The sequence below is a fragment of the Hoplias malabaricus genome, chromosome 4 (assembly GCF_029633855.1).
Source record: "Hoplias malabaricus isolate fHopMal1 chromosome 4, fHopMal1.hap1, whole genome shotgun sequence".
NCBI classification, from domain to species: Eukaryota; Metazoa; Chordata; class Actinopteri; order Characiformes; family Erythrinidae; genus Hoplias; species Hoplias malabaricus.
In genome coordinates, this window is record NC_089803.1 from 30,133,759 (window position 1) to 30,159,420 (window position 25,662).

At 36.8% G+C, this 25,662-nt stretch overlaps 1 protein-coding gene across 1 annotated transcript; it reads right to left on the bottom strand.

The window, feature by feature from the left end:
* Window positions 1-210: 210 nt before the first annotated feature.
* Window positions 211-25,024, bottom strand: tbc1d2b (TBC1 domain family, member 2B). Its single transcript, XM_066668528.1, has 13 exons — window positions 24,654-25,024; window positions 21,782-21,932; window positions 19,990-20,143; window positions 16,577-16,749; window positions 15,392-15,618; window positions 10,344-10,709; window positions 9,669-9,779; window positions 9,154-9,350; window positions 7,474-7,968; window positions 4,933-5,050; window positions 4,292-4,477; window positions 2,830-2,951; window positions 211-2,458 (listed from the first exon to the last, which is right to left on the bottom strand). Exons 1-13 carry the CDS (start codon window positions 24,990-24,992, stop codon window positions 2,263-2,265), a joined length of 2,835 nt encoding a protein of 944 aa, XP_066524625.1. The 5' UTR covers window positions 24,993-25,024; the 3' UTR covers window positions 211-2,262.
* Between the last annotated feature and the right edge of the window lie 638 nt (window positions 25,025-25,662).

Consider the following 25,662-nt stretch of genomic DNA (forward strand, 5'->3'; position numbering starts at 1 on the left):
CATATAAGCTACATGCACATAAAACATATGAAAACCAGGAAGGAACCATAGTTGAGGCTTTTGTATTTTTTTTTCCATCACACTCGACCCCATATAATATTTCCTGCAAAATACTGGAAGAAATCAAGAAGCACTTTCCTGTTTCTTTAATGAGATCCACAGGTTGAGCAGCACAAGAAAAAACACATACCGGAACAGATGATGTGCTGGCTGCAATATTAATTTATTGAACATTTGCTTCACTAAAGTAAAAATGCCTGATTACAATGCAAACAAAAAGAACAATGTTTTGCCAATATTTAAAATACTGTATTATTTCTAAAAGCTTTAAATACAAGAATAGCGAGCAATTATAATTATGTATACCTGTACTGCAGTGGTGAACATGAACAATGTAAATTTAACATGCTAGCTTATTAATTTAAAAAGGAAATGAAAAATGATTAGATAATGAGTGAAATACTTGTTAAATAGCAAGTGATGGACTAAATGCAATAAACAGATGGTGCACCTGTAACATTTCTACGTTTAACAGAAGTAGATATTTACAGGGAAGACCTTATTAAAAAGTGATAATTACGTGAAGGGAATACAGCCATAGCGTTTGTATTTCAACCTTGATAAGTACACTGAGTAACATCTAAAAATGAAGTTGTCCTACATATCTGAGAGACCTGCTCTCAACAAGAAAATTCACAGTTTTGTGTTGTTGGTGCATTGAAAACTCCCATACATAAAAAGTCATGGGTATTAATGAAGGCTTCTGGTGTAAAAGTGAACAACAGGTCAAGACTAATTATAGAGAAAACAAATTCATGTTAAAGTCGACCTGCTGTAAACACTTCCAAGGGTGAAAGAATCGGGAATGTTGCACTCCTAATACAATGTCAGAGAAGAGATAGCAATTAAATCTGCAAAGAAATGAGAAGGTTCAGATATCTGATTGAACCCAAACAATACATTGCTAAACATACTACGCCCCTCATCAAATTAACCCTTAAAGTCTTATTGAAGGTATAAGAGCAAACACTCAGGGCAGGATACATACACATTCATATACATGGATGGAATGCTGATTAATGCTGCACATAATCAAATTAAGAAAATTAATAATAATATTATTGATCACAAAAATTATGAAGAACAGCTCCCTGCTGAATAAGGAAATGGAACAAAATAAAACCTCTTGTATTCCATTATGTGCCAAAATTCAGGTCAGCAAATATTATTAACAGAAATTGAAACTTGTGAGTAACACACAGGAAAACCTTTTTTTCCTATACTATGAACTGTGAATGCACTCAATAGCAATACTGAATTTCAAGGCTACATCCATTAATTAGTAAAACTGTCCTGAAATACAGCTGTGCCAGACTGTCACACTGATAACACACAAGACACAGACAGCACTGGATATATGGCAATAGCCTGAATACTGAAAGACAGACTATTCCAGAAACAGCTGATCGCTGTTGAAAGGAATGCCATTCAAGCAGAAAATAAGCAGCCTGCTTTGACAGACAGCATGATGGTATTGTCCAAGAAATGTTTTCCAGCAGCTAAGTATCACCTCATGACTGAAGACAGAATTTCCACTGAGCTTCTGCAGATATTTAACATGCATATAAAAGAGAACTAGCTAAGGCATGTTATACAATAAAACTGCATGCAATTTTCTACAGTGAATTTGTCATAAAATAGTATGTCCATAATTTAAAGTGATTCAAGTGCCTAAATATAAAAATGAAAACAGTGAATGCAGCACAACGAATATGAAATTTTAACAAGAAAACCTGAAAAAGCAGAAAAAAAGTACAACATGGAAAATAACACACAGTGCGCATTGGATACATTACATACAAAGGTAAACAAATGACAGTAAACATGATTTGATTCATATGAAGGACTGGCTGTGAATTATGTATGTTTATGTGCAATGTTGAAGTGTGACTTTGATTAAAGATCTCCCAGCTTCATAGGAAAGTACCTGAAGGTAAAATTTTGGTCACCACCTAGAAAATATGTATAAATCACAAGCAAATCCATTACACTGATGTGGATAATACTGATTTGTAAGACAAAATTGTGTAATCTAAAAAAAACAATAAAGAGCAATACACCATTATCACTGACAGCTCAAGGAAAAGAATTAAAGAAAGAATGCTGATAAATTCATATGGCTGCTCTGTGGTCTTTGGTCCCAAAGAGGTCCTGTTTGATTGGCTGATTAGCTGTATGGGGTCCAGTAAATGACTCTTTAATTTAATTGTCCTCTTCATCATCACTGATAAGCGTGCGTCCATCCAGATTGGTGTCTCTTTCTCGTAGGAAAGTCTGTCGAATGGCCTCCAACTCACTGAGCTCCAGACGAACTTTCTCCAAGTGAAAAGTGCGACGATTCTGGATCTGTCTCAGGGGAAACGGGTTCATGTCCACAAAGGCCATGTTCATCAGCTTCCTGTAAAAGAAATATAATATCACAGCAATGTCTTTATTAACATATTATTATTCACTCTTTACTTATACAAATAGATATCAGGCCAGAAACAGCAACATATTCTGGTCAAACATAACAAACAACTTTGAACTATACACAATAAATTGCTATTTAACATCTCTCATCAAATCGATCTTTATTATCCCATTCCATATTTTAGATTTACTAAAGCTGTAAGAGCAAAAACTGAGATCAGGTTACAAGCACAATGAAACTGAACAAATGTGACAAACATATTCTTCTAAGAGTCTAATAACTCATCTGGTGTCATAAAAAAAAATAAAAAATAAATAAATTATATAAACAAAAACAAACAGCAACCTATCACTTACCTTGCATCCAGGATTGTGCGTGTGAAATATCGAAGATACTTAAAAATGCCCATGGCATCCTGCAATTTCAAAAACTCCTCTTCTTTGCACTTGAAGAGAGCTAAAGCAAAGCGAAATATGATCTGCAAAAGTAAAGAATAAGCTATGAAAATAGTGACCTCCTGTATTAATCTGAGATATTCAGTCTCACCCTGAAAAGACAAACTACACTTGTCTGAAACCAACTATTTCTGTGAAAACCTTTTTCTACAAAGAGAGGAAAAACCTTCCTATTTAATTAAAGCAAAAGAAAACTAAAAGACCTAATGCTGAGAGATCTGTTGATTGTCCAAAAAATGTCACTGCCAGAAAACTACACACTAATGTCTGGAAATATAGTAACATTAAGTGTTAAAAATGAATAGATAAATAATAAGAACCAAAAGAGCTTTCCCTTAAAATAACACCTTATACAATAAAGCAGATTATCTTTCAGTAAAGAAGAATACCCTCTTTTGAAACCTCCTGAGCAGATTACTTTCACAAATTGACTGCCAACGTTAGCAGCAGGATGAATTCTGACTTGCACATTTGTCATCGTACAATTTACACCGTAATGTGTTTTTGCATTTAACCCATACACATACACAAATGCATAGACCAAACAGCAGAAACGTTCTCAGTGTACAAATTGCTATAAAATGGAGAAATGCAACTATGTAATTATAGATCTGGGGTACAAAAATGACTCTGTGTAAATCTATTTAACATACTGCAACTTGCAGTAAAGGAATTCATTTATAAAACAAGGACTTAGTGTGTTACTGACTGAAAAAAAAACATTTGGTTAAACACGAGAGAGTATGTGAGTTGCATCAAACAACAATAAAATTTACAACTTAAACTAGCATTCAAATCAATTTCAAGGTATTGTCAATGTCTTTTTAAACTGTAATGATGCATGTTTGCTGTTTTAAGTGTGTGCGAAGTCATTAGGACTCTGGCTCTTCCAGCATTAATTTATAAAGTGGTTCTTTTTAAATCCATGACTACAGGTCATTAAAAGTTTTTAGAGCAGGATATTTCGTCAGGCATTTATTAGAAGGCATGGCTCCTGCTTTGTTTATAAATGCAACTAACTCTACATTGGACACATCACTCAGTGAGTTGCTTGCTTTACAACACACACTTCTTAGCCCTCAATGAATGACTAGTGTTGAATGAGGGTTATTTTTTTTTAAACACTATTGTTTATTTAATATATTTTATTTTTAACCACATAAACTGGTGCTTATGAGCAACTGGAAACCCAGATAGCACAATAAGCACACAATACACAGGCACATAAATGTATTATGCATTCAACAACCACACCCTGACATTCACCCAAACATAGCTCTTTGCTTCCTCTAAGATAATGCTCCTTACATTATCCCTCATTAAAGAAACATAAAAGTACATCTACAAAATTTTTCGTTTTTACCTTGGGTCCTTCATACAAAAATGAATCCCATATCTTGAAGAGGATGTCGCTGACCACACTGTCCACAAAAACCACAAGGAACCAATTGAAGGTAATGAGCGAGAAATCCACTTTATATTGCTCAAAATGAGCATGAAGCCTGGGCAACTTCTCATTCATCAAGTCCTTAAACACACGCTGGTCTACCTACAGACAAAAACAAGTACATTACAAAGCTTTAGTCAAGAGGCCTTTAACAGTGAGAGGATGCAGTCTTAAAGTCTTAAACTCCACCATATTGTCTTATTTTATTCCTAAAACAATAGCTGAGATGTAGACAATGTGATTAAGATTTGAAAACATGTCAAGTTAAATTTGTCAGTGTTGCAAATTATTTTATATTAGATTAGAGGTGTGAGGACGGGATGCAGTAGTCATGATGTGGACAACACAAATAGAGCCATTTTACTTGCTATCCGCAATGACTAATGAGCCAGTATCCTGACCTTACTGCTACACAGTCATACATAACATATAGTCACATGCTACTAACAGTTCTTATTCAATCTGACTAATGCTGCAAACCTGGCATAAGATCTGGGATGTTTTTCCCAGTAGCAAAAACAGGAAAGACTATAGCCACCAGGGGCTTTTAATAGTACCTGTGAGCCAAGTAATGTCTTGGTATAATAGTCTCGTGGCATGAAAACCTCCACAATGGTGATGAGACACCAGAAGGCCTCTTCCTGTTCCAGATAGAGAAGAGCTATTGCAGCTAACCTATAAGAGTTAAATGCAAACAATTATGAGAATAAGTCAGAAAAAATTAAAGAAATATAATTATCCACAAGATGTTTACTGTCTAAATTAAAGTATTAACTTTATTTTTTGTACTACAACCACATCTTGAAAGTACACATTTAGGTTCTACCAAAGATTGTACTTAAGATTCATTCTGAAATAAATCAGAGTAAACTGTTAAAGTGAAGAGCAAAAGTATATTTTTAGAGGTGTTTTGATGCATTTACAAAATATATACACTACTGTCAAAATTTGGATTAGATCCAAGTAGATCCAATTATAATCAACACACCAGAATATCTAGTCAATGTCTTTATTTTGAGAACAGGAAATTGTAGAGTACAATGTAAATATTTTTTTTATCTCTTCTTTTAAGTTTTCGCCTAGATTCTAACAATATAACTTTATTGTTGATATTATGACGCTTTTAAATTAACGTTAGAATTTGTTACTGCTAATATAAATAATTTGCATAAACCAAAACCAAAGTACAATCTACTCTCTACTGATTGGCCAAATGCAATGTACTTGCTTAAGGTGAAAATATTCTAAATAACAAGTGATTTTCAGCCAGCTTTCTAGTAATCTGATTCCATATCCTGTTTAAAACACAAACACATTTCACAGCAGGTGAAATAAGTATTGAACATGTCACCAATTTTCTAAGTAAATATATTTCTGTGGATGCCATTGACATGAAATTCTCACCAGATGCCAGTAACAACCCATCCAATCCACACATGCAAAGTAATCAAACCACAGATGTCCAAGAATTATATGTAACAAGAAATGACACTCAAAAAAATATTGAACACGCTTACTGAAATGTATTTAATACTTCCTACAAAAGCCTTTGTTGGTGATGACAGCTTCAAGACGCCTACTGTATGGAGAATCTAGTCGCATGCATTGCTCAGGAGTGATTTTGTCCCATTCTTCCACACAAACACCCTTCAAATCCTGAATGTTCTGTGGGCTCCTTCGATGAACTCAGAGCTTTAGTTCCTTCCATAGATTTTTAAATAGGATTCAGGTCAGATGATTGGCTTTATTTTCTTTCACTGAAACCAATTGAGTTTCCTTGGGTGTGTGTTTGGGATCATTATCTTGCTGATATACCCACCCTCGTTTCATCTTCATCATTCTAATAAATGGCAGCAGATTTTTTTCATCAAGAATGGCTTGGTATATTTGTCCATTCACCCCAATTATATGAAGCATGATAATGCCGTCTGCTGAAAATCAGCCCCACACCCTGATGTTCCCATCTCCAAACTTCACTGTTGGTATGGTGTTTTTGGGGTGACTTGCAGTTCCTTGGCTCTTGGAGAAGTCTTCTGATAATTATTTTCACTCCTCTGTCAGATATCTTGCAGGGAGCACCTGGACAGTTTATGGTGAAATGATGTTCTTTCCACTTCCAAATTATGTGCCCCAGCAGTGCTCACTGGAACCTTCAGTAGTTTAGAACTTCTTCAGTAAGCAATGCCATCTGTATGTTTTGCAACAATAAGGATGCAAAGGTCTTGAGAGAGCTCACCAGTTTTACCCATCATGAAATGTTTCTTGTGTGGCACCTTGGTAATGAGACAGTTGAACTGATATTAATTTGCATCTGTTGTAGAACGGCTTCCTAATTACAGATAGATCATGACTTTCCATGTTTTTGCACCTCTCTTTCTTCATGTGTTCAATACTTTTCCCTGTGTCATTTCTCATTATTACACATAATTTAATTTATGGTCATCTATGGTTTGATTTCTTTGCATGTGTGGATTGGATGGGTTGTTACTGACATCTGGGGAAAATTTCATGTCAATAGCATCTTTAGAAATATTTGTACTTAGAAAGTTGACATGTTTGATACTTATTTCACCCACTGTGTGTGTTTATTTTATTTTATTTATGCATTACTATTATTATTTTTTATTATTATCATAAGCAATATGAATATATTTTATTATTAATAATGTTTTATCATTATTATACTCAGTGCTTACAATTCCACAGTCCAGAATGTAGGAGGAACTGCAGCCTGAGCAGAACCTTCCCTATTCTCACTGCTCTCAATCCACATGCCTGAATATTCTGGTTTAAGGAGAATTTCATGTCAATAGCACCCCCGAAATATTTTCACTTAGAAAACTGGCGACGTGTTCAATACTTATTTCACCCACTGTATGTGAGTGTTTATTTATTTATTTATTACTATTATTATTCATTGTTATTATTATCTTGAGCAATATGAATATATTTTATTATTGATAATGTATTATTATTATACTGAGCGCTTACAATTCCACAGTCCAGACTGTAGGGGGAGCTGCAGTCTCCACAGAACCTTCCCTATTCTCACTGCCCTCATTACACGTGCCTGAATATTCTGGTTTAAGGAGAGTTACCTGTTGAGGCCTTGACAGTAGCCAATGTCCGGGTTCCTCCAGGAGAACGCCAGAAGCACGTTTCTGAGTTTCTGGATGCCCTCAGCTGAAGGAGAGGCGTAGTGCTTGTTATTGGGTAGTGTACGGAGCAGGTCCAGCTCTATCTGTTTGGATGCTGGGTTGGGCTTTTCCCTTGCCATACATAGCAGGTTCTCGTAATAGTCTGCAGGTTGAGTGTCACGGATCTTCTTTACATGGATGTTAACACACCAGCTCCAGACTTTAGAGCGATGCACATGTGGCACCCCACTGCGGATCAGTGACTTTAGCTCTGGAGAGCGAACCATCTCCCTGTTCATAGTCCCTGCCAGGTAGTTTTCCCACTTCACCCCAACAGACACCTCTTGGTCAGTAAGAGACAGAGACTTCAGTTCCAGAGCCCGGACCTTAGCTACCAGCCTCTCTTCTTCATCGTCCTCCTCTGGGACAGTTTTGAAGCCATACACATCGTACTCACTGAGGAGAAGGAGTAATAACACATTAAAAAACAGATTTCAATACTTATTCATGAAATACATTTCATTTCATAAAGTGCAACAAACACAAGATGATATCCACAATATACACATTGTTCTAAAAAAATAATAAGAAAAAGGATTTAATAGAAGAAAAAAGCTACCGCCACACAAATAACATATCGACATTCAAATATCACACATACTGAAATGTTTTAGATCCACCACTAACATTTTAAAAGATTTCTTTTGTAGTCGGTCACTAGTCACATTTTGTCTTATTGGCTACTAGAATGTCACACATATCATAGCTATATGAGAAGATAAAACAAGCCTCCACACCATATATGTTTTCACTGTGTTTCAACTATTCGATTACAGAAGAGGACTGACATGAAACTAAAACTGACACTCCCCTTTCACTTTTATCGACTGAACACAGCTTCCAGTTTTGATCACTTTCCAGGGAGAGCAACTATATCTGCATGTTCCAATCAATGTCTATATCAAGGAAACTGAACTGTATAGAGTAAATGGCTCTGGATGCTCTTCCTGATTTTTGTTTATGTAGCTTGTGGTTTCTTGTTTTAGTGGAGAAATTCTCTTGATGGGAACTGCTACTTCCTCATCTACTGCATTTGATAATTCAATGCCTCTTGAACTATTCAGAGATCTCTTGTGCTCTCAGTGGGCACTGCTGCTACATTGCTATTGCTTTTGATATTTTGCTGCTCCTTAAGGTATTCACAGATCTTCTGAAGACTGTTCAGCATAGTATGCAGATGGTGGAGAAAATATAGCTTTCAAGTGCATTAAAAAAAAAAGCTATTAAAAATGAGCACCTCTGCATTTTCTTAGTATAACATTTCAAATCATACGTAGCAGGGAAAGCTTATCAATGTAGGATTCAAATCTTACACTAATAAATGGATTAACCATACTGGAAATCAAAGTGTGATTTTAAAAAAATTTATTACGTAATGTGTTTAGAGCGATAAGATTTTGAATTCTAATTCTAACTGTTTACAAAACAGTAGTAACATTCCAGAGAAGACACTTTAAATTCCTAATTTGGCTTAGGGTTGTTTGTTAAAAACAGACATTTGTGTTACTCTGTGTGGGCAACTATTTATGACAAAGTATTATGTCTGAAGCTAGACATAAAAAAAAAATAGAGCTGTCGTACCTGACAGGATGGGGTTTTAAAATGGTGAGCTCCTGCTGATCTGAACTCTCCACTTCCAGGGCGTCTTCTAGCAGTCTGGAGATGACCTCTCGGGTTGGGCCCTGGTCAGATGAAGAACAAACTGGAGTCTTCACCTCCTGGAGCAGCACCAGGTATTTACTCTCCACCTGGCACAGCTTTGCCTCCAGGGCAGTGTACTGCTCAGACATTGTGAAAGTGGAGTATAAAGAAGAAAAACAAGACAGAAAAAGCCAGTAAATTATATACTCTTACTGTATACGTGTACACAGGCACAAATGCATGCACTGCAAAATGGGAAATGATACATCAGGACAGCACAAAGCTATATGTCAAACTCTGAAATATGCAAATGCAGTTAAGGTGCTTCCTGCACAAATTCAAGTTCCAGAAACACAACCACACATACACAAATTAATTTGTCTCTTAACTCTGTATTTGTGTTTATTTTTTCCTCTCTGTCTCTGCCAATGTCTCTGGCTCTCTCTCTTTCTCACCTTTGCTTCCAGGGTCTTCTCTCTAGCTTCAGAATTCCGCCGCAAGACTGTCAATTCCAAGATTTCCTTGTTGAGGAAATTATTTTGTGATTTGTAGCCCTGCAGGCTGTCCTGAAAAGTAAAATCACCCAAATTGTGATAAACAAGACACAGATACAAGAAGTAAAATACACCATCCTCACTTGCAGTCAACACAACACAATCACATTCATTGCATTTCACATCTCAACTCTTCCTGGAGAGCTCAAGAGAAAAATAAAACTCATGACCACAGCAATCATTAAGGGATGGTGATATGGCAAAAGAAATACATAATGATATTTGAAACAACTGATACAAACAATTATAATGCATAACCTAATATTTAGCTTTCCTGAGTTGTCTTTTCCAGGAGGTTTGATATGATGGAAAACACATTATGGAATTGTGACACCACAGGAAATATACATAACAATGTTTAAAATGCTTTAAAACCAGCTCCAGTGAATTTAATTAATCTGGATTAATTAAATTAGATTATTTAAAGAGATTTCATTCCTAGCCATTGTGTAGCACCTTTATTTGTCGATCTATTGCACATTTTTCATAAGTTCCAGATGTTTTCAAATGAGGCAGGAAAGTTGAATTCAGAAAAATAAATTGAGATTTCCAACAAAAATATAAAGGTCTTGTTACCCTCAGGTTGCTCAGCTCCTGTTGTTCTCTGGCTGTGGGGGAGTTGCACTCAGGTAGCTCAGCACTACCCTCTTGGCTTTCCTGGGACAGCTTCATAATGACCTCATCTTTGGCCTGAATGGTCTCCATCAGCATGTTTAACTGATCATTAATCTCTCCTACTTTAATCTTCAGACCTTTCAGTTCCTGCTGCAGGCTCTCCTTCTCAAGGGCCAGCCTCTCCATGTGACCACACAGGTCCTGAATCTGCCCTTCCCGCTCCACCAGTGCCGTGGTCATGTCCACTTCCCCAGGACCAGAGCTACCTGCTGGCCAGTGTTGACACTGGGAAGTGCGCAGAGTCTGCTGGAGAAGCCTGACTAGCTCCTAGCAAAGATGAAAACAAAACTTAATTACAGGTCAGTCTCTAAGAAATCCATGTGGGGTAAAACCAAACAGCAAGACCACATTAACTCAACTTAACTCACACCACATTAAATGACAGAAATAAAGAAACAGAAAGAGTAAGGCTCTTTCCAGACTTAATGATTAAGTTCATTCAGTTTTGGGATTCATGACCCCTGGAGTTAACCCTTTTTCTCAGGGGTAACTGTTTAAGACTGGATTAAACTATTGATTTGCAAAAACAAGCAATGTGATTGGAAGGGTCAAGGGACATGTTTTCCCTTGTTATTTGTGTGAGCTCAACCAATTGGTATATGAAATTGGTGACCGCTAGAACCTTCCAGAAGGAAAAATATAAATTCAATTTGGTATTAATATATAATAATAATATCCTTAATGTTTCTCAAAATATCAGCGCTGATCTAGAACCTGTTCTAGAAACGAAGTAAGGAATCTGATTCTAGGTCAGCACTTCTATCCTTAGTTAGAAGGTAGAAGCTTTGCTAATCTGGGCCCTGAACTCTTAATGAATATAAAATATACCTGTTACATATTCCAGTTATGATACTCTTTATACAGTGGCTGAGCTGATACAGTAACCATCCATCCAAATATGCTGTCAAACACTGTCCTAACTGAAGGAAAAAGAAAAGTCTGGTCTACCGTGTGAATGAAGAATTGGGAAGTTATGAAACACCAGCTTAAAGACACAAATAACAAAGAAAATATTTCACCTAGGTTACTTTCATTTAAAAAATCTTTTTGATGTTTGAATCCTGTTGTAAAAAAAGAGAATCAGATGATCCAAAAGACAGTACCAAACCACTATATTCTATATACAATATCAGACCGGATGCTATACATTTGTGTCTGTTTTTACATTCATGATGAAATGTCCCAAAGTGTATTCTTCTGTGATGTTCTTCTGGAATTTCACTCTTTTATGTATTAATTTATAAATTCAGTTTGATATTTCATGCATTTAATTAATCTTTTATTTAAACAAATTAGACAACCTCACAGCACACAGTACACACACAGCACATGCACTCATGACTTCATTTAAAGTTACAGTAAATTAATAACGCTCTAAATAGATTACTAAAAAATGAAATTATTAATACATAAAATAAATAAATATATTCTTGCCTAGTGGATCAAAATGCATTGGGTATTGTAATAATAACAGAATTAAATAACTGTTAATCAAGCTTGCTGAGAGTTAGATATGAGCTAGAGAGCTTTCTAGTGGTTATTTTAACTACAATATCCTGCATAAAAACACTCAGTGGGCCTAATTCATGAAATGAGAGCAGAACGAATTTACATGTAATTCATTCCTAAATCAATGGATTCATCAAAATGTTTGTAGTCTCAAAATGTTCGTAGGTACGAACAAAATTTACGCCTGCTCCTCAAAACGCGTAACATGTGGCAATGTCTGCAATACTCAAAAATGTCATCTGACATGACTGAACTTTAAATAAATGTTAATAAAAAATGTATTAAATGCACTAATTAATAATCAAACAATAAATAAATAAATATACAAACGAAATTTCACAAAACCATTACTTTTCTTAATATAGCCTGTTTTTCAGAGCAATTCCAAATAGCTAAAAGAGCAATTGTTTGCTGAATTATTTGTTACTCATGTGAATTATTTCAGTATAAAAGTTGTTAGGGTCTGTAACTTGTGTAAATGACTGATGTTGAGCTGCTGCTGGATTTAACAGACAGTTCTGCACAGAGAAATTTAACGTGATTGGAGACAATACAGGTTTGTGGTTTATTAGCTGAGAGTGATGACTCGCAGGTTAGTTTACCATCAATTACATTCTTTTGTGCCACATTTTAGAAACAACTTTGAGAAGGGAGTCCTTGTTGTTCCCAAACTTGTGTAGGAGCTGTTTGTGTTTGGCTGCTTGGACACTGCAGCGTTTAAAACATGATTTTTAAACCCACAATCATCCAAGCATCATCCCAGGAATATTAAGCCATGTTATATTTGGTGCATTGTAACTGGTGCAAGGGTGCGCGCGACAAACATGAGGCAAACACAAAGCCTCACATTTTGCCTGCATCCTATCGCTGTACCTCTGATAACTTGCTTCATAAAAGACTAATGCATTTGAAGGAGCTAATCAGGAAAAAATCTACAGGCATTTATCCCTCTATGAGAGACTATATAGACATTCAAATGGCCCAAACTTATAGAAAGAGCTTGTGTCAAGAATAAACGCCTTTTGCTTCTGTGCAGCCTCCCCCACCTTTGGCAGAATTGTGCAGGACAAACTGCATTAACCTGCAGTATTGTGCAAATGTCTTAGGCCCCTAAAATGAACATAATTTAAAACAAATATATCTTATAAAAAATTGTGGTGCTTGTATATAATTCTGTGTAATTATAAAAAAAAAAAAAAACATGAATACAGTGAAAGGATTTTCTTTTCTAAACATATGTGAGCGAGAACTTGTTTGAAGAACATAGTTCGTTTCCAGATGTTCTCCTTGATAGTATGGATTTGTTAAATCAACAGCAGGCTTGATTTAACATAATGAATTACTAACGGGGAAAAAATAAATATTGAATAGGAAAGAACCGATTTTGAATTTTTTGGGCTGATACCATAACCGCTCCTTGGAGTAGCCTATACCAATATTAATAACTGATCTTTTTATCTTTTTGTAATTAAAGCAAATTCACTTTGTATTAAAGCAAAACAAATTCTTTTTATCACGGATTGTCAAAGGACATGCCTAGGAGAGAGCAGCATAAAGCAGCTCAGAGCAAGTGAGGGAGAGAGAGTGTTTGAGTGAATGTTTGTAATCGTTTATCATCTTGCTTCAATAATAAATTCATGCGCTGAATAACTCTATCTATTTTCATGTGTTTTATACAAGAAAGGTTTCTGCACTGTGGTGGTTGAGAGTATATTTCTGTCGTTTAACCTGCTCTGTGTGTGTGTGTGTGTGTGTGTGTGTGTGTTTACACCGTGTTGCTGATATTTTAAATTAGTTTTCACCACAGAAATTTAATCCTAGAAACTGTTCTCTACAGAAACTGAAAACTGTTCACACGGCAGACATCAGTTGTGTATTTACAGGCATCAGTGAATATCCGCAAGCACAAAAACAGTGCCAATTTATCGGTTGCAATATCGGCTAAAATTCCAATATCAGACTGATAACAATAACTAAAAAATATCCACATATCAGCAAATAATATATCGGCCGCCAATATATTGTGCATCACTAGTATTAGATAATAACCTCAATTAATAGTGGACTGAAATGAGGAGAAATGTGGAAAGGGTTAAACCAACACATTCACACAACGATTATCACACTTACTGGAATAATGGGATTTGTTTCCAATTCTAATATTAGGGATTTATTGAGCAAATAAACTCTTACCACTCAGATAAATAGCTTCTTAAATGTTATTTTCTCAGGTGCCAAAAACGTTTGCACAGTTATGTAACTCAAACAGCATAATCCGTCTAAACAATCTGTTTTTTATGCAGCCTTAATGAATCTGGCAGAAAGTTTTCAGGAATGCTTGTGTTTTTTACGAAGGTTTCATGAATGAGGCCCATTGTCAGTACACAAACAGAAAAATTAATAAATCTATGATACCCAACCTGTGGCTCTCTAGGCACCTGATAAACATCTCTGCTGAAACCTCAACACAAAAAAGAACATGAAAATGAATAAATCATCACACATTAAAAGCTAGAAACTACTCAGTCAAACACTACCACACACAAACTAAGCACACGTTGGACGGTTAATTCTAACAACACTGGTAACAACACATGTAAAAAAAATTCTCTAACACACACACACACACACACGTTTTTTCTAACAGGAATTCCCCAACTTAGTGAAGTAGTGAAACAAATGGGGAACTGTCAGCAAAAGACTCAGAGCAGATATGTTTAACAGCTCATCAGTGTTTCTTTAGCCCAACGGTAATCTTGGCATGGGTGATGTGACCCTGACAGTCTACTAAAATAAGACATGTATTGAACACTTAATCTGTAGGAACAGTTCACAGGACTTTGAGATTAAAGCAGAAAGCCACAATGCAATGTTCTAGTTTTCAGCAGACAATCCAGGTCCAGACTGGTACATCAGTATTTGTCCTGAGTGTGTTGACGAAAATTCAGCCAGATATATTCAAGTTCTCTTACTTAAAATGATACCCAAAGCATTATTATACATTTCCAGAAAGAAAGAAAAGTTACTAATTTCATTAACAACACTGAAATTCAGTCTTGTGTTGTGACAATAATAAAGCTATCAGCCTGCACTTCTCAATCCTGTACAACGGCATGGTCTGCATCAATGTACACCTTCTCAGAGAAGGTGTCAGTGTACTGAATGACTAGATTATTAATTTTAAATAGCATCAGACTTACTATGTATTTAACTATAAAACTGCGTTTGTATTATAGGACTTCATCAGAAATCAGTTTAAAGATCACAATTGTTTAAATAATAAAAACAAAATATTTCTTAGTAAATAATATGTTACCCTTTTCAATGTCACTAATAAAACTAAGGCAGGTTTTATTGCTTTGTCCTTAAGAAAATTAAAGTATTTTAGATTATTTTAAGGTGGGATCATTACCCAATGTCCCTTCACCCTCACTCTGTACCTTCTGGCTTGCGAGCTCCTCCTGGAGACGGCTCCGTTCCTCTTGAATACTGTGCAGTTCCTCCTGCTGGCTCTGTAAACGCAGCTGTAGCTCCAAGGTTTTGCTGCCGTTACACTCCACCGGTGATGTTTCAGCGCTACGACTTGACTTTCCCGAGCTCATGTGGAATGTCCGCCTGATTCGGGAGGGGTTCCGGAAATCAAATGTAAAAGCAGAACCCAGAGAGTCTGTGGCAGGAGACAAGACACTAGGATTAAGAATCTTCTTTGGCTAAACATTTTAATTACAGTTCAATTTGGAAGACTTTACATAAAAATCACATTAACACAGGGCGTAAGGCAAGAGAAAACTTTAGATCCATGAACTTACACTATGAACACATATTGCCCTTTTAAAATATACAAAGTGTTACATATATATATAGCAGTTTTGTATATATATATATATATATATATATATATATATATATGTATATGTATGTATGTATGTATGTATATATATATATATATATATATACATACATACATACATACATATACATATATATATATATGTATGTATGTATGTATATATATATATATATATATATATATATATATATATATATATATATATATATATATATATATATATTTGTATATATATATATGTGTGTGTGTGTGTGTGTGTGTGTGTGTGAATATATATAAACACACACACACACACACAGTACTGCGCAGTTATTTATAAAAAAAAACTGCCTAGAGCAGTAACTGTCCTAGAATTCAGTTTTAGAATTTGGTTGCATTTTTATAAACTCACAATCAGGTAATTCCTAATACATTCAGTTAAGTTGATGCCTGGGTGGGTTTTGGGCTGGCTATTTCATTGTTTTTAGGACATCCACAGCTTCTTTGCAAATTCAGACAACACTGCTGACAGCCTTGGTTGTCTACCAGGTCTTGCATTGTTCTTAGGATTCTTGCTTTACCTATATTTAATATATAGTCATTTTAAGTCCTGTTTTTACTTTTCTTAAACTTCACCATTCCTTAAGTTTTAACACAAGAAACAGAAGTTTAACAAAAGAAAGCAACTGCATAAAAACCTGAAACATACAAGCATTGCTAGATATCCCCAATCAAAGAAAAAGAACAAGCAATGGTATATGTTCTATATACGACTGAATATGTTTTTTTTCCTCACGTCTGTGAAGGTGTGATGGACTTTCACGGCGTGGACTCTCTGCTGGAGGCTTGTGCTCTGGTGTGTCTTTGGTCGGCGGTTCAACCAACTCCCACTCCTCATTGCTGGCTGTGTAAAACACACTGCGTCTGCTCTCTCCACCTCGACTGGGACGCAAGTGGGACATGCTATTTCTGATGAAGGGATGTACAAAAGAACACTGAGAGAAACAGTCTAAGAAACAGAAAGAGCAAAAATGTGCTGTGGTTAAAGAAGCTTAGGGTGACAATTGCTGACACATAGAAGCATAGAGGGTGTAAATATGGGTGTGAATAAACAAAGGCTTTTTGAAGCACTGACCAAGTTAATATAGTATAGCTGATAAAAAAAAATCCGTAACTGAGGTACTGGCATTAGTCAGACTTTAGCTACATTAGCATGCAATTTGATTCATGATTGAATTTGTTTCACCCATTTCCAAATACTTGCATTCTGCCTGTCTCAACGTAAAATACAATGCAATGATATGTCTTTTTGCAAAATATATGCCCTGTCTGAATATTGCCAGCAACACTTTCCAACATCTGATTAGAAAAATAATTGGACAGCATTTAAAATCCACAGTATGTGACTGTTTACTGTTTTGTAGTACTGTAACAACATCTATACATCTATAATGTGCAAGACTACCATGAATTAGACATGTTGCAGGCTATAAAATTAGTTCTCAATTTTGTCTTACAAAAACCTATACCACATTTGTTGAATGTTGGAAGATAGTTAACAAGAGCAAAGAGAAACTAGGCAAGCCTAGTTTAGCTTTATCACCATTAACCATATAGCCATTTTCACAGAGGTTTTTCTGACATTTCAAAAAAAGGAAATGCCCAAAATGCATACCCTTGTCATTGGAAGGTCTGGAGAAGCTTTGGTGCTTCATATCAATGTTATTGTTTACAATAACAACAAATAAACTATAAAAATAGTTTATCTTTTCAGTTGCTGACAGTGTGTGTATGATCATGGTAAGTCTGTTATTTTCTGTTCATTCAAAGCTACAAACCCGAAGCACCGTGTTGAGATGACAACACAGCAACTCGTTTACCAGAAAGCAACAGAATCACATTTTAACATTTAAGTTTTTGAACATTTCTAAAACCAAGAACCTTAACATTTTATCAACCAAGTAATCTACACTCGATAAAGGAACAGGGTATCACTGGAACTACTTATTTATTACTGACTTACATTTCTATAAGGGTCCGACTGATAAAAAGCTGCTGTAATTAATTCACAGTCTCGTTCATTTTGGGGAACACCTCGCTCTGGTGTTCTGGCTTTAATTATCCAGAGATTTTGTGTAAAATTAAACAAAAAGCTGTGCAGATGTAATTTACTCTTCAGAAAGTCAGTAACAGTGAGATGTGCCCGTGTATTTGTGTCGTTAAAGGGACAGGCGAGATGACTTTATGTTTGTTAAATATATAATAGAAAACAAAAGGCTGGGTCACAGATACATTCTCCAAACATAAAGAAGAGTGTCCAAATGTCAATATATATTACTGTGAAAACCCATGCCTATATTACAAAGTTTGTGGTGTATGGACAGAGGTACTGGTGAAGAATGAGGCAGAATACTCATTCTCATCAAAGAATGTAGTTTGCTGACTAAATTTGGAACCATTTGCATTTCCACTTACATAAACTGGTTGGCAAACCAGAAAAGTTTGTTCCCAACGGGAACCAAAGAAGAGTAGGTTTTTAAGCGTGAACGTCGAGGTTCCGTAACTCAAGAAAAAGCCCAGACGCTGAAATACATTGTTATCGGGCAGTGGAGCTAGACTTGGTAATTTACAATGTTTCATATAAATAAATAACACTAAATAAAACAGGTACATGCTCTGCTTATGTGCGTTTCTGGTGCTGTTAGGCCCGATACCATGCGGGTTGGTCAGAGCCATGGTTTTGTTTCACAAGCTATGTTCACAAGCTCAGCAGGACACCTCTGAACTCAGCAACATTTACACGTATTATATCTCACTCTGGTCTGACTCCACGGTAAACAAAGAATAAACATCTGCGATGCACCCTGCTGATGATGTATTCCTGGTTCCCCTCAACGTGTAGAAATGCGGCCCGGTTCACTGGAAAGAACCAAGGTTCCAAAAATCAGGAACGGAACCAGTTCAAGAAGATTTTTTGGTGGAAAAGTGATAGATGTAGGATCCAAAATATCTGACAGAGCAGATGTGCTTTTCGACACAAGCTTGTGGCAGACACTCCCAAGCTGTTAGAAAATGATCCAAAGCAACCAAAAACTTCAGGTTCACTCTCCTCTAAGTTACCCTCTGCCCTGTGTTGCCAGATGTGGGGGAGTCAAGAGACACTGACACCAGGGTAGTGATTCAAGAGACTTCCCCAGATCCAGTAAACAATATTCCACAACAACATGTCCCAGCATGTTAGTTGCTTATCTTGAGTCATGAAGAAAGAGCCTGAGAGCATTCCTGATAGGGAAGAGAAAACTGAGGCAGGCAGTTCTATTCAAGACGTTGAGACATTTATGAAAAAACACTTTCCTGAAATCAACACTACTTTTAACAACAGGCATCTCTTTTGTCCAAGAAAGAGCAGGTTTTTCAAGAAGCTCCTGGGGTCAGGGTGAGTGCCTGGTGTCTGTTGCAGAGAAGACTAAGTTTGTCTCAATAAAGATTATTATATACAGCTTCAGGATGTTACAGTCTTTCTCTTTTTTAAAAAGTGTTTATTATCTGCTCCAGTTTGTAATTAAATACTTTAATAACATGCTAAGCACAGAGATAATAACAAAAAAATGACTCTTCTCAGAATGGAAAGGTGGACATATGGTCAGGAGGAAGTTCATGCTCTAATAACATCTGAACTAATATGATGTTGCTATGTTTAACATATTCTCAGGCTGATGTGTGGTAGTGAATGTCGACCCACCCACCCACAAGCAGATGTTACATCTGCATGTGCAACCAGTTCTGCTTTTGACATGCTCAACGTTGTTTTGACTGTTTTATTTAACACTATAACAAGTTTGTGCACTAGAGTTTTCACATTCTTAAAGCTAATGTCAAATACTGCTTTGAATTTATGTAAACAGCAGTTGTGGTTCTCTGACTTTTGGCTTTTGACTCTCTTAATTATTACTGTATCATCCAAACTCGTGTCCAAAGCTGAACTGACAAAGTACAGGAAATATGGGCAACGGTGACGACAGTGAAGTCAAAGATTAGTTACAACATATAACACACACTTATCAACACACAGTAAATTACACAATAGTAGCATACACCAGAAAACATAACACATAATGCATTTGTAAGCATGATTTTTACTATAACAGAAATAATGGCAATTCCAAATACTACAATTTCTGGAATAAAAGGCAATCCATAGGCACTTACCTCAGCTCAGTGCTCCACTGTTTAAGAGAAAAGTTGAGGGTCGCAGAGTTTCTCGCAGTCTGGAGTCCAACCAAGCCGTTAGCATCTGCATCCACTGTAAAATCACTGCGGACACTCTCCATGCTTTCATTGGGCTGCTCAAGCAGTGCTGAGTCTGAACAGTAACACAAAGGGTGAACAGTTACAGACTGACACACAAGGCTGTTCACCAGCTACAGACCAGAGCCTGTATAACCAGAGATCAAAAGAGCAGTCCTTGTGACTTGTCCTGCTCTTAGTCATTCACAGTGTTGCAAAAACAAACCAATCCTTGCACCAGTTTAATGCACACAGTTTACGTAAACATTGGTAAAAAGTAACTGGAGACACATCAGACAATTCAACACACCCAAAGGAAAGAAACTTGATGATATTTACATAACAGAGACTTTCAACCTGGCTGAGTTAACAACAGCCAGATGTAATATTAACAAGGAAGTAGAAAATGTGAGTGTGTTCACTGCAACTTCATCATATAACTATGATGTACATTTCAGTCCAACTATTATGACAGTGATTTAAATTGCACTTATTTTTGTATAAATTAAACCAAAAAATGTGCAAAAAAAGAAGTCTACTGCATTTTTTTAAGCTGACAGTAAAAGGGCCTTGGATTTGCTTTGTTGATTCACAAGCCCTATGTTATAACATTAAACTTAACAAAAAAAATATGGTTAAAATTACAGGCTGTATTTATAGCGACTCTTTTTCAAATTTCAACATACAATAAGAGTGTACACGGTGGCGCAGCAGGAAGTGTCGCAGTCACACAGTTCCAGGGACCTGGAGGTGAAGGTTCAAGTCCTGATCCGGGTGACTGTCTGTGAGGAGTTTGGTGTGTTCTCTGCGTGGGTTTCCTCCGAGTGCTCCGGTTTCCTCAAACGGTCGAAAAACACACGTTGGTAGGTGGACTGGCTACTCATAAAAGTGTCCATAGGTATGAGTGTGTGTCGTCCTGTGAAGAACTGGCGCCCCCTCCAGGGTGTGTTCCTGCCTTGTGCCCAGTGATTCCGGGTGGGCTTGGAAGTCACCGCCACCCTGAACTGGACAAGCCACAGTGTCACATGTCCCAGGAATATGTCATAAAAGGCATTACCACCCAGAGTGGCCAACACAGTGGTAGCCTATCAGAGCTTAAAGACCATGACATGCCGCACCTGGCTAGAATTGCCCATGCCACCACACGTGACTCTGGCAGAAATCATATACACATTCAACACAAGGCTCCCAAATATCCAGACAATTTACAAAAAGCATCATAATTCTGTTCTACAGATCCAACGTATTCTTCTAATTTTCTAAAATTTTCATTTTAAATTACTGTTCCAAATGTTTACATTTAGAGAGAGAAAGACCCAGAGACTGAGTGTGACTGTAGGAGAGACAGACCATGGATGAGAATTTTAAGAGCAAAGGTGGCGAGAGCAAGAAAACAATTTAACATAATTAACTTATGCTTAACATTTGAGAGATTAAGACATGTAAATATGTTAAATAATATCCCACTTTACATGAGAACAGATGTATTCTGATCTCTGACTCACTCCAAATACTGAGGAAAAACACTTCTGACACAGTAGATAGTTCAGTTTAAGCAGCTGCCTGAGAAAATGCCACATGCTGCAAGAGCATTCACAAAGCAGTGGAAAACACTCCTTAGAAACAAAGGGAGGGCTGAGGCAATTCCAGAGCACTTTGTCATGGACTGCAAGTTTGTCTGTGATAAGTTGTATCTGTAAATCTCAGCCCTTACCTGCAAATTTGGCTACAAGGCCAGTGTGAGGGTGGAACTGATTGGGGGAGCACCAGCTGTCTCTGTTTCCACAGCCTCGTGTGTTACTAAACTCCCATCTCTTCTGCTGAAGCTGCTGAAGCCAGTACTGCATCGCTTGCTTGTTGGGTGCCTGTGAAAAATATTATGAACCTTAAAGGGTATCCCCCACCACTGGAATTAGTGGGTTGTGCACACAGTAATTTCAAATTATTTCTAACCTCATCAATGCTTCTTTTACTTATCAAGTAACTGTGGAAGACCCGTTTATGTTGTGTGATTGTTTACCCAAATAATTATTTTCTACTGGCAATCAAAGATGCCAAATCAACCATAACCAATAACTGTACCTCATCCACTCTGATATGAGTCAACAATATAAAAAACAATATTGCACACTCTTAAAAAAAAATTCAACACAATGATTTTTACTCTTAGTCCCACTGCTGCAGCAATAGCACTAGGAGACTGTGTCGTTTGAACTATTTATAACCAGTTTCATTATGAATTTTAATGGAAACACTGTTATTCAGAGATAAAAACTTGGATCTGCAACTTTTATGTAGTGCATAAATTATTGAGCATTCTCAGAGATTCATCTTTTTGCTTGTTTCAACTCAAAGATGCTATTATTCTGTTTTCTTCTGCAAAACATTTTAAACCTTGGACGTTGTGAGACGTTATTCATAAAAAAACAGAACAACTACAAACGGAAAATAAAAATGTGTGAGATAATTTAAACACTGTCATTATCAAGCACAGCTGGCATGAACCAGTCCTTTACCTGTCTATTTTAGAGGAACACAGAGAGGTGAGTGCGATTGTGCTTTTGAGAACGATCATGCGGGTTTCAGTCTCAGTTCCAGTTTGGGTAGTGTCTAACCCGTTAGCCTGACACCAGCAAGACACCTGATGTGTTTCAGCACATGATCTGCTCAATGTGCAAGAGAGCAAAGCTGAAATGTGTTTGAAAAACAATGTAAAGGTGTAAAAACATTGAGTTTGAGTATAAACACCTGAGTTGATACTATAACAGTTTTAGTTCAAGAGCAATGGGATTAAGGCCTTGCATCCAATAAGATTTTAAACCCAGGTCATCAAATCTCTACAAATCAAGAATACATGATAAAAACAAGATTATGAGTAGTACGCATAGACATGGTTCTTTGTATTTCAGTAGATAAGCTGAACAGAAGTGGCAAAACAGTGATGAATTGTACATACAACATTTGGTAAAGGTGTTGCCCATAACTTGGCCATGTGTGAAATTTAATGAAGCATTGAACCAATGGAGTGCTCTGTGTGTGGACCCAAGACTGCCACTTATGTGCCTAACAGATACAGTATTAACTACTCCAATGTGAGGTTTGGCCAATGACCAAATATGCAATGGACCAGTATAGAAACTATTGGTCAAGCCTTCAAATGGGTCAAGAATATCAAATATGTACTTTGCACACATTTTCCAATGCCAAATCGAAGCAGATACATCTGTAATTTGTAAAACAAAGAAATTGTGGTCTTAACACCAGCATTAAATGGCTATAACGCACAACAGTTATACTGAATCGATTCCTTTATCCAATTGCCTAATACCTGCTATGTGTCCTCAATTAATTTGATATGATATATAAATATGGGCAATTACAAAACTGGTCTATAGTTCTTGTATGCAGTAGCTTAATGTGAAGATAATACTGAGCTTATGTCTTAAAAAGCTTTTAGAATGTGATCTAATATCTGACCAAAGCTTTATTTTTAACAGCCGTACATTCTCGAATTAATATATAAATCTAAGGGGCGCATTTTAATTTTATGCTTGAAAAGATTGAAGGCACTTCACTTTTCTGTCAGATGTGGCTGCAAGGCACCAGATTCCCCTACATTCTAAGCTCAATACCAACTGGATTCATTGTCCAAAAAAGATAAAATCACAAACGAGAACTAACTAGCACCCAATAAACTCCAGACTTCCAGCATGACTGATATAAAAGCAAGACGATTTAGAGCAATTTTAACAACTAATGAAATGAATGTATGAATTCATAATGCGTTAACTCTGTTGTGTAGACAGTGGGACAATAAGAATGCACAAGTCCAGTACTACTACTTTAACATCTTTGTTTTATAGAGGTACAAACTCCGTATCCCTTTTCAGAAGTAACCTGCTGACTCTGTGACTAAGAGATTCCTTCAAGAGTGCCAAGTATAATGCGATTAATTATAAAGTCTCTCTTAGGGCTATGCATGCATTTGAGGTCATCAAGTAAAGTTTGCAAAACTTTCTTACATTAACACAACTACAGTGTGCATTCCCAAAATGTATAATAACATTATAAATGTCTATCTCACATTAAGACCAAACTCTAAAACTAGACGTTATATTGTATGGTCTTTATGGAAAAAAAGCAATGTAGTCCAAAAAGGGAGACGGCCCAGAGCAAAATCACAGACAACACTTCATGAAAATCTTGGGGCCAGTGTCATTTTCTGGTTGCTTTTCTGGGTGAAAATATGTGTACATGTGTACATTGTAATGCACCTTACTCATTTGTTGAATTTACCATATTAGGAAAAATATGTGCAACGATTTTGTATTATCAATTAGATATGAATTTGCTGCCTGTGTTACCAGAATATGTGCTGACCTATTTTTTTAACCTAATAAACCCTAGGTGTTGAAACTTTTGCATTTGAACATATATCAGTCTCAATGCAAGAAGCTGCATAGGAGCCAGCTGTGTCCAGCTGCTGGACAAAGCCACAGTCATGCATTCAATCAGTACAACAGGAGGCATGTGAGAGACATGTCTCAGGCTACTGCCCCTCTGCTTCATCCATCTCCTGCGTTTACCTTGAGCAGGAACTCTTTCCCCGCGGTGCGGATCTCGAACTGCCCCTCCTCGCCCTCCACATCGTAGGTGAAACACGCGTCCGATATGTCAATATGCCCCAGGGGCAGGGCGTCCTGAGGGGTCTTGAAATAATACAAGTAGCACTTTCTCGGGTCGTAGACGAACCAGCGGGTCTTGAACCCCTTCAGAGGCCCTTTGCCCACCAATTTGTTGAGGTATCCGCATAGTTTGGGACTCTGTTCCCGGATGCCCTCACAATCCGCCACGTCCACGGACCTGGCCGCGGATAAGCGGGAGCTCCGGGGTGGAGAAGAAATGGTGTCATCCTCGTCCTGCATCTTTCTCACAAACTTTTGCTTTAGCGGATACACATTTCTATTTCCATCCACATGACTGCGCCTTAATTCTCGTGGCGCCGCAGAGGATCACGGGATATGTAGTGCGGAAATAATACCGTTATGGCTGTCCGCTCTATGTTTGTACAAAACCATGAAACAATATTTAGTATGGTACGTGGTTCTTGCCTTGCACAAGCATGAACTCAGCCCACACAACAGCACAGGGTCCTACAACCCATTCTGTTCCCATCACTGTACTCATTCACGCGTGGTGAGATGAGATAATGGATTGTCATTTGTAATAATTACACCATAAATGTATAGTGATTTGTATCAATGACCGTGTTTAAAATTCCAGTGGAAATATGTGTTTGAGTAGAGTTTTTTTCTATAAAAGTTGGGGTGGGGTGTAGAACATGTTTGGAAAATCACATGTCGTGTTACCCAGGCTGCCCCACGTGCCAGATTTAAGGTAAAAGAAAAAAAATGACAATGATTTATTCAACAATGATGAAATAAATATTTGATATTAATCAGTATAAATTTAGCTGGCTTATCACCAAAAATAATACCATTACAGGAGAATAACCACCTTTAATGAATTACAGGAGAATAACCACCTTTAATGGATGTCAATGGAAAAAGAGTTTATTCCAGGTAATCTTTAAGA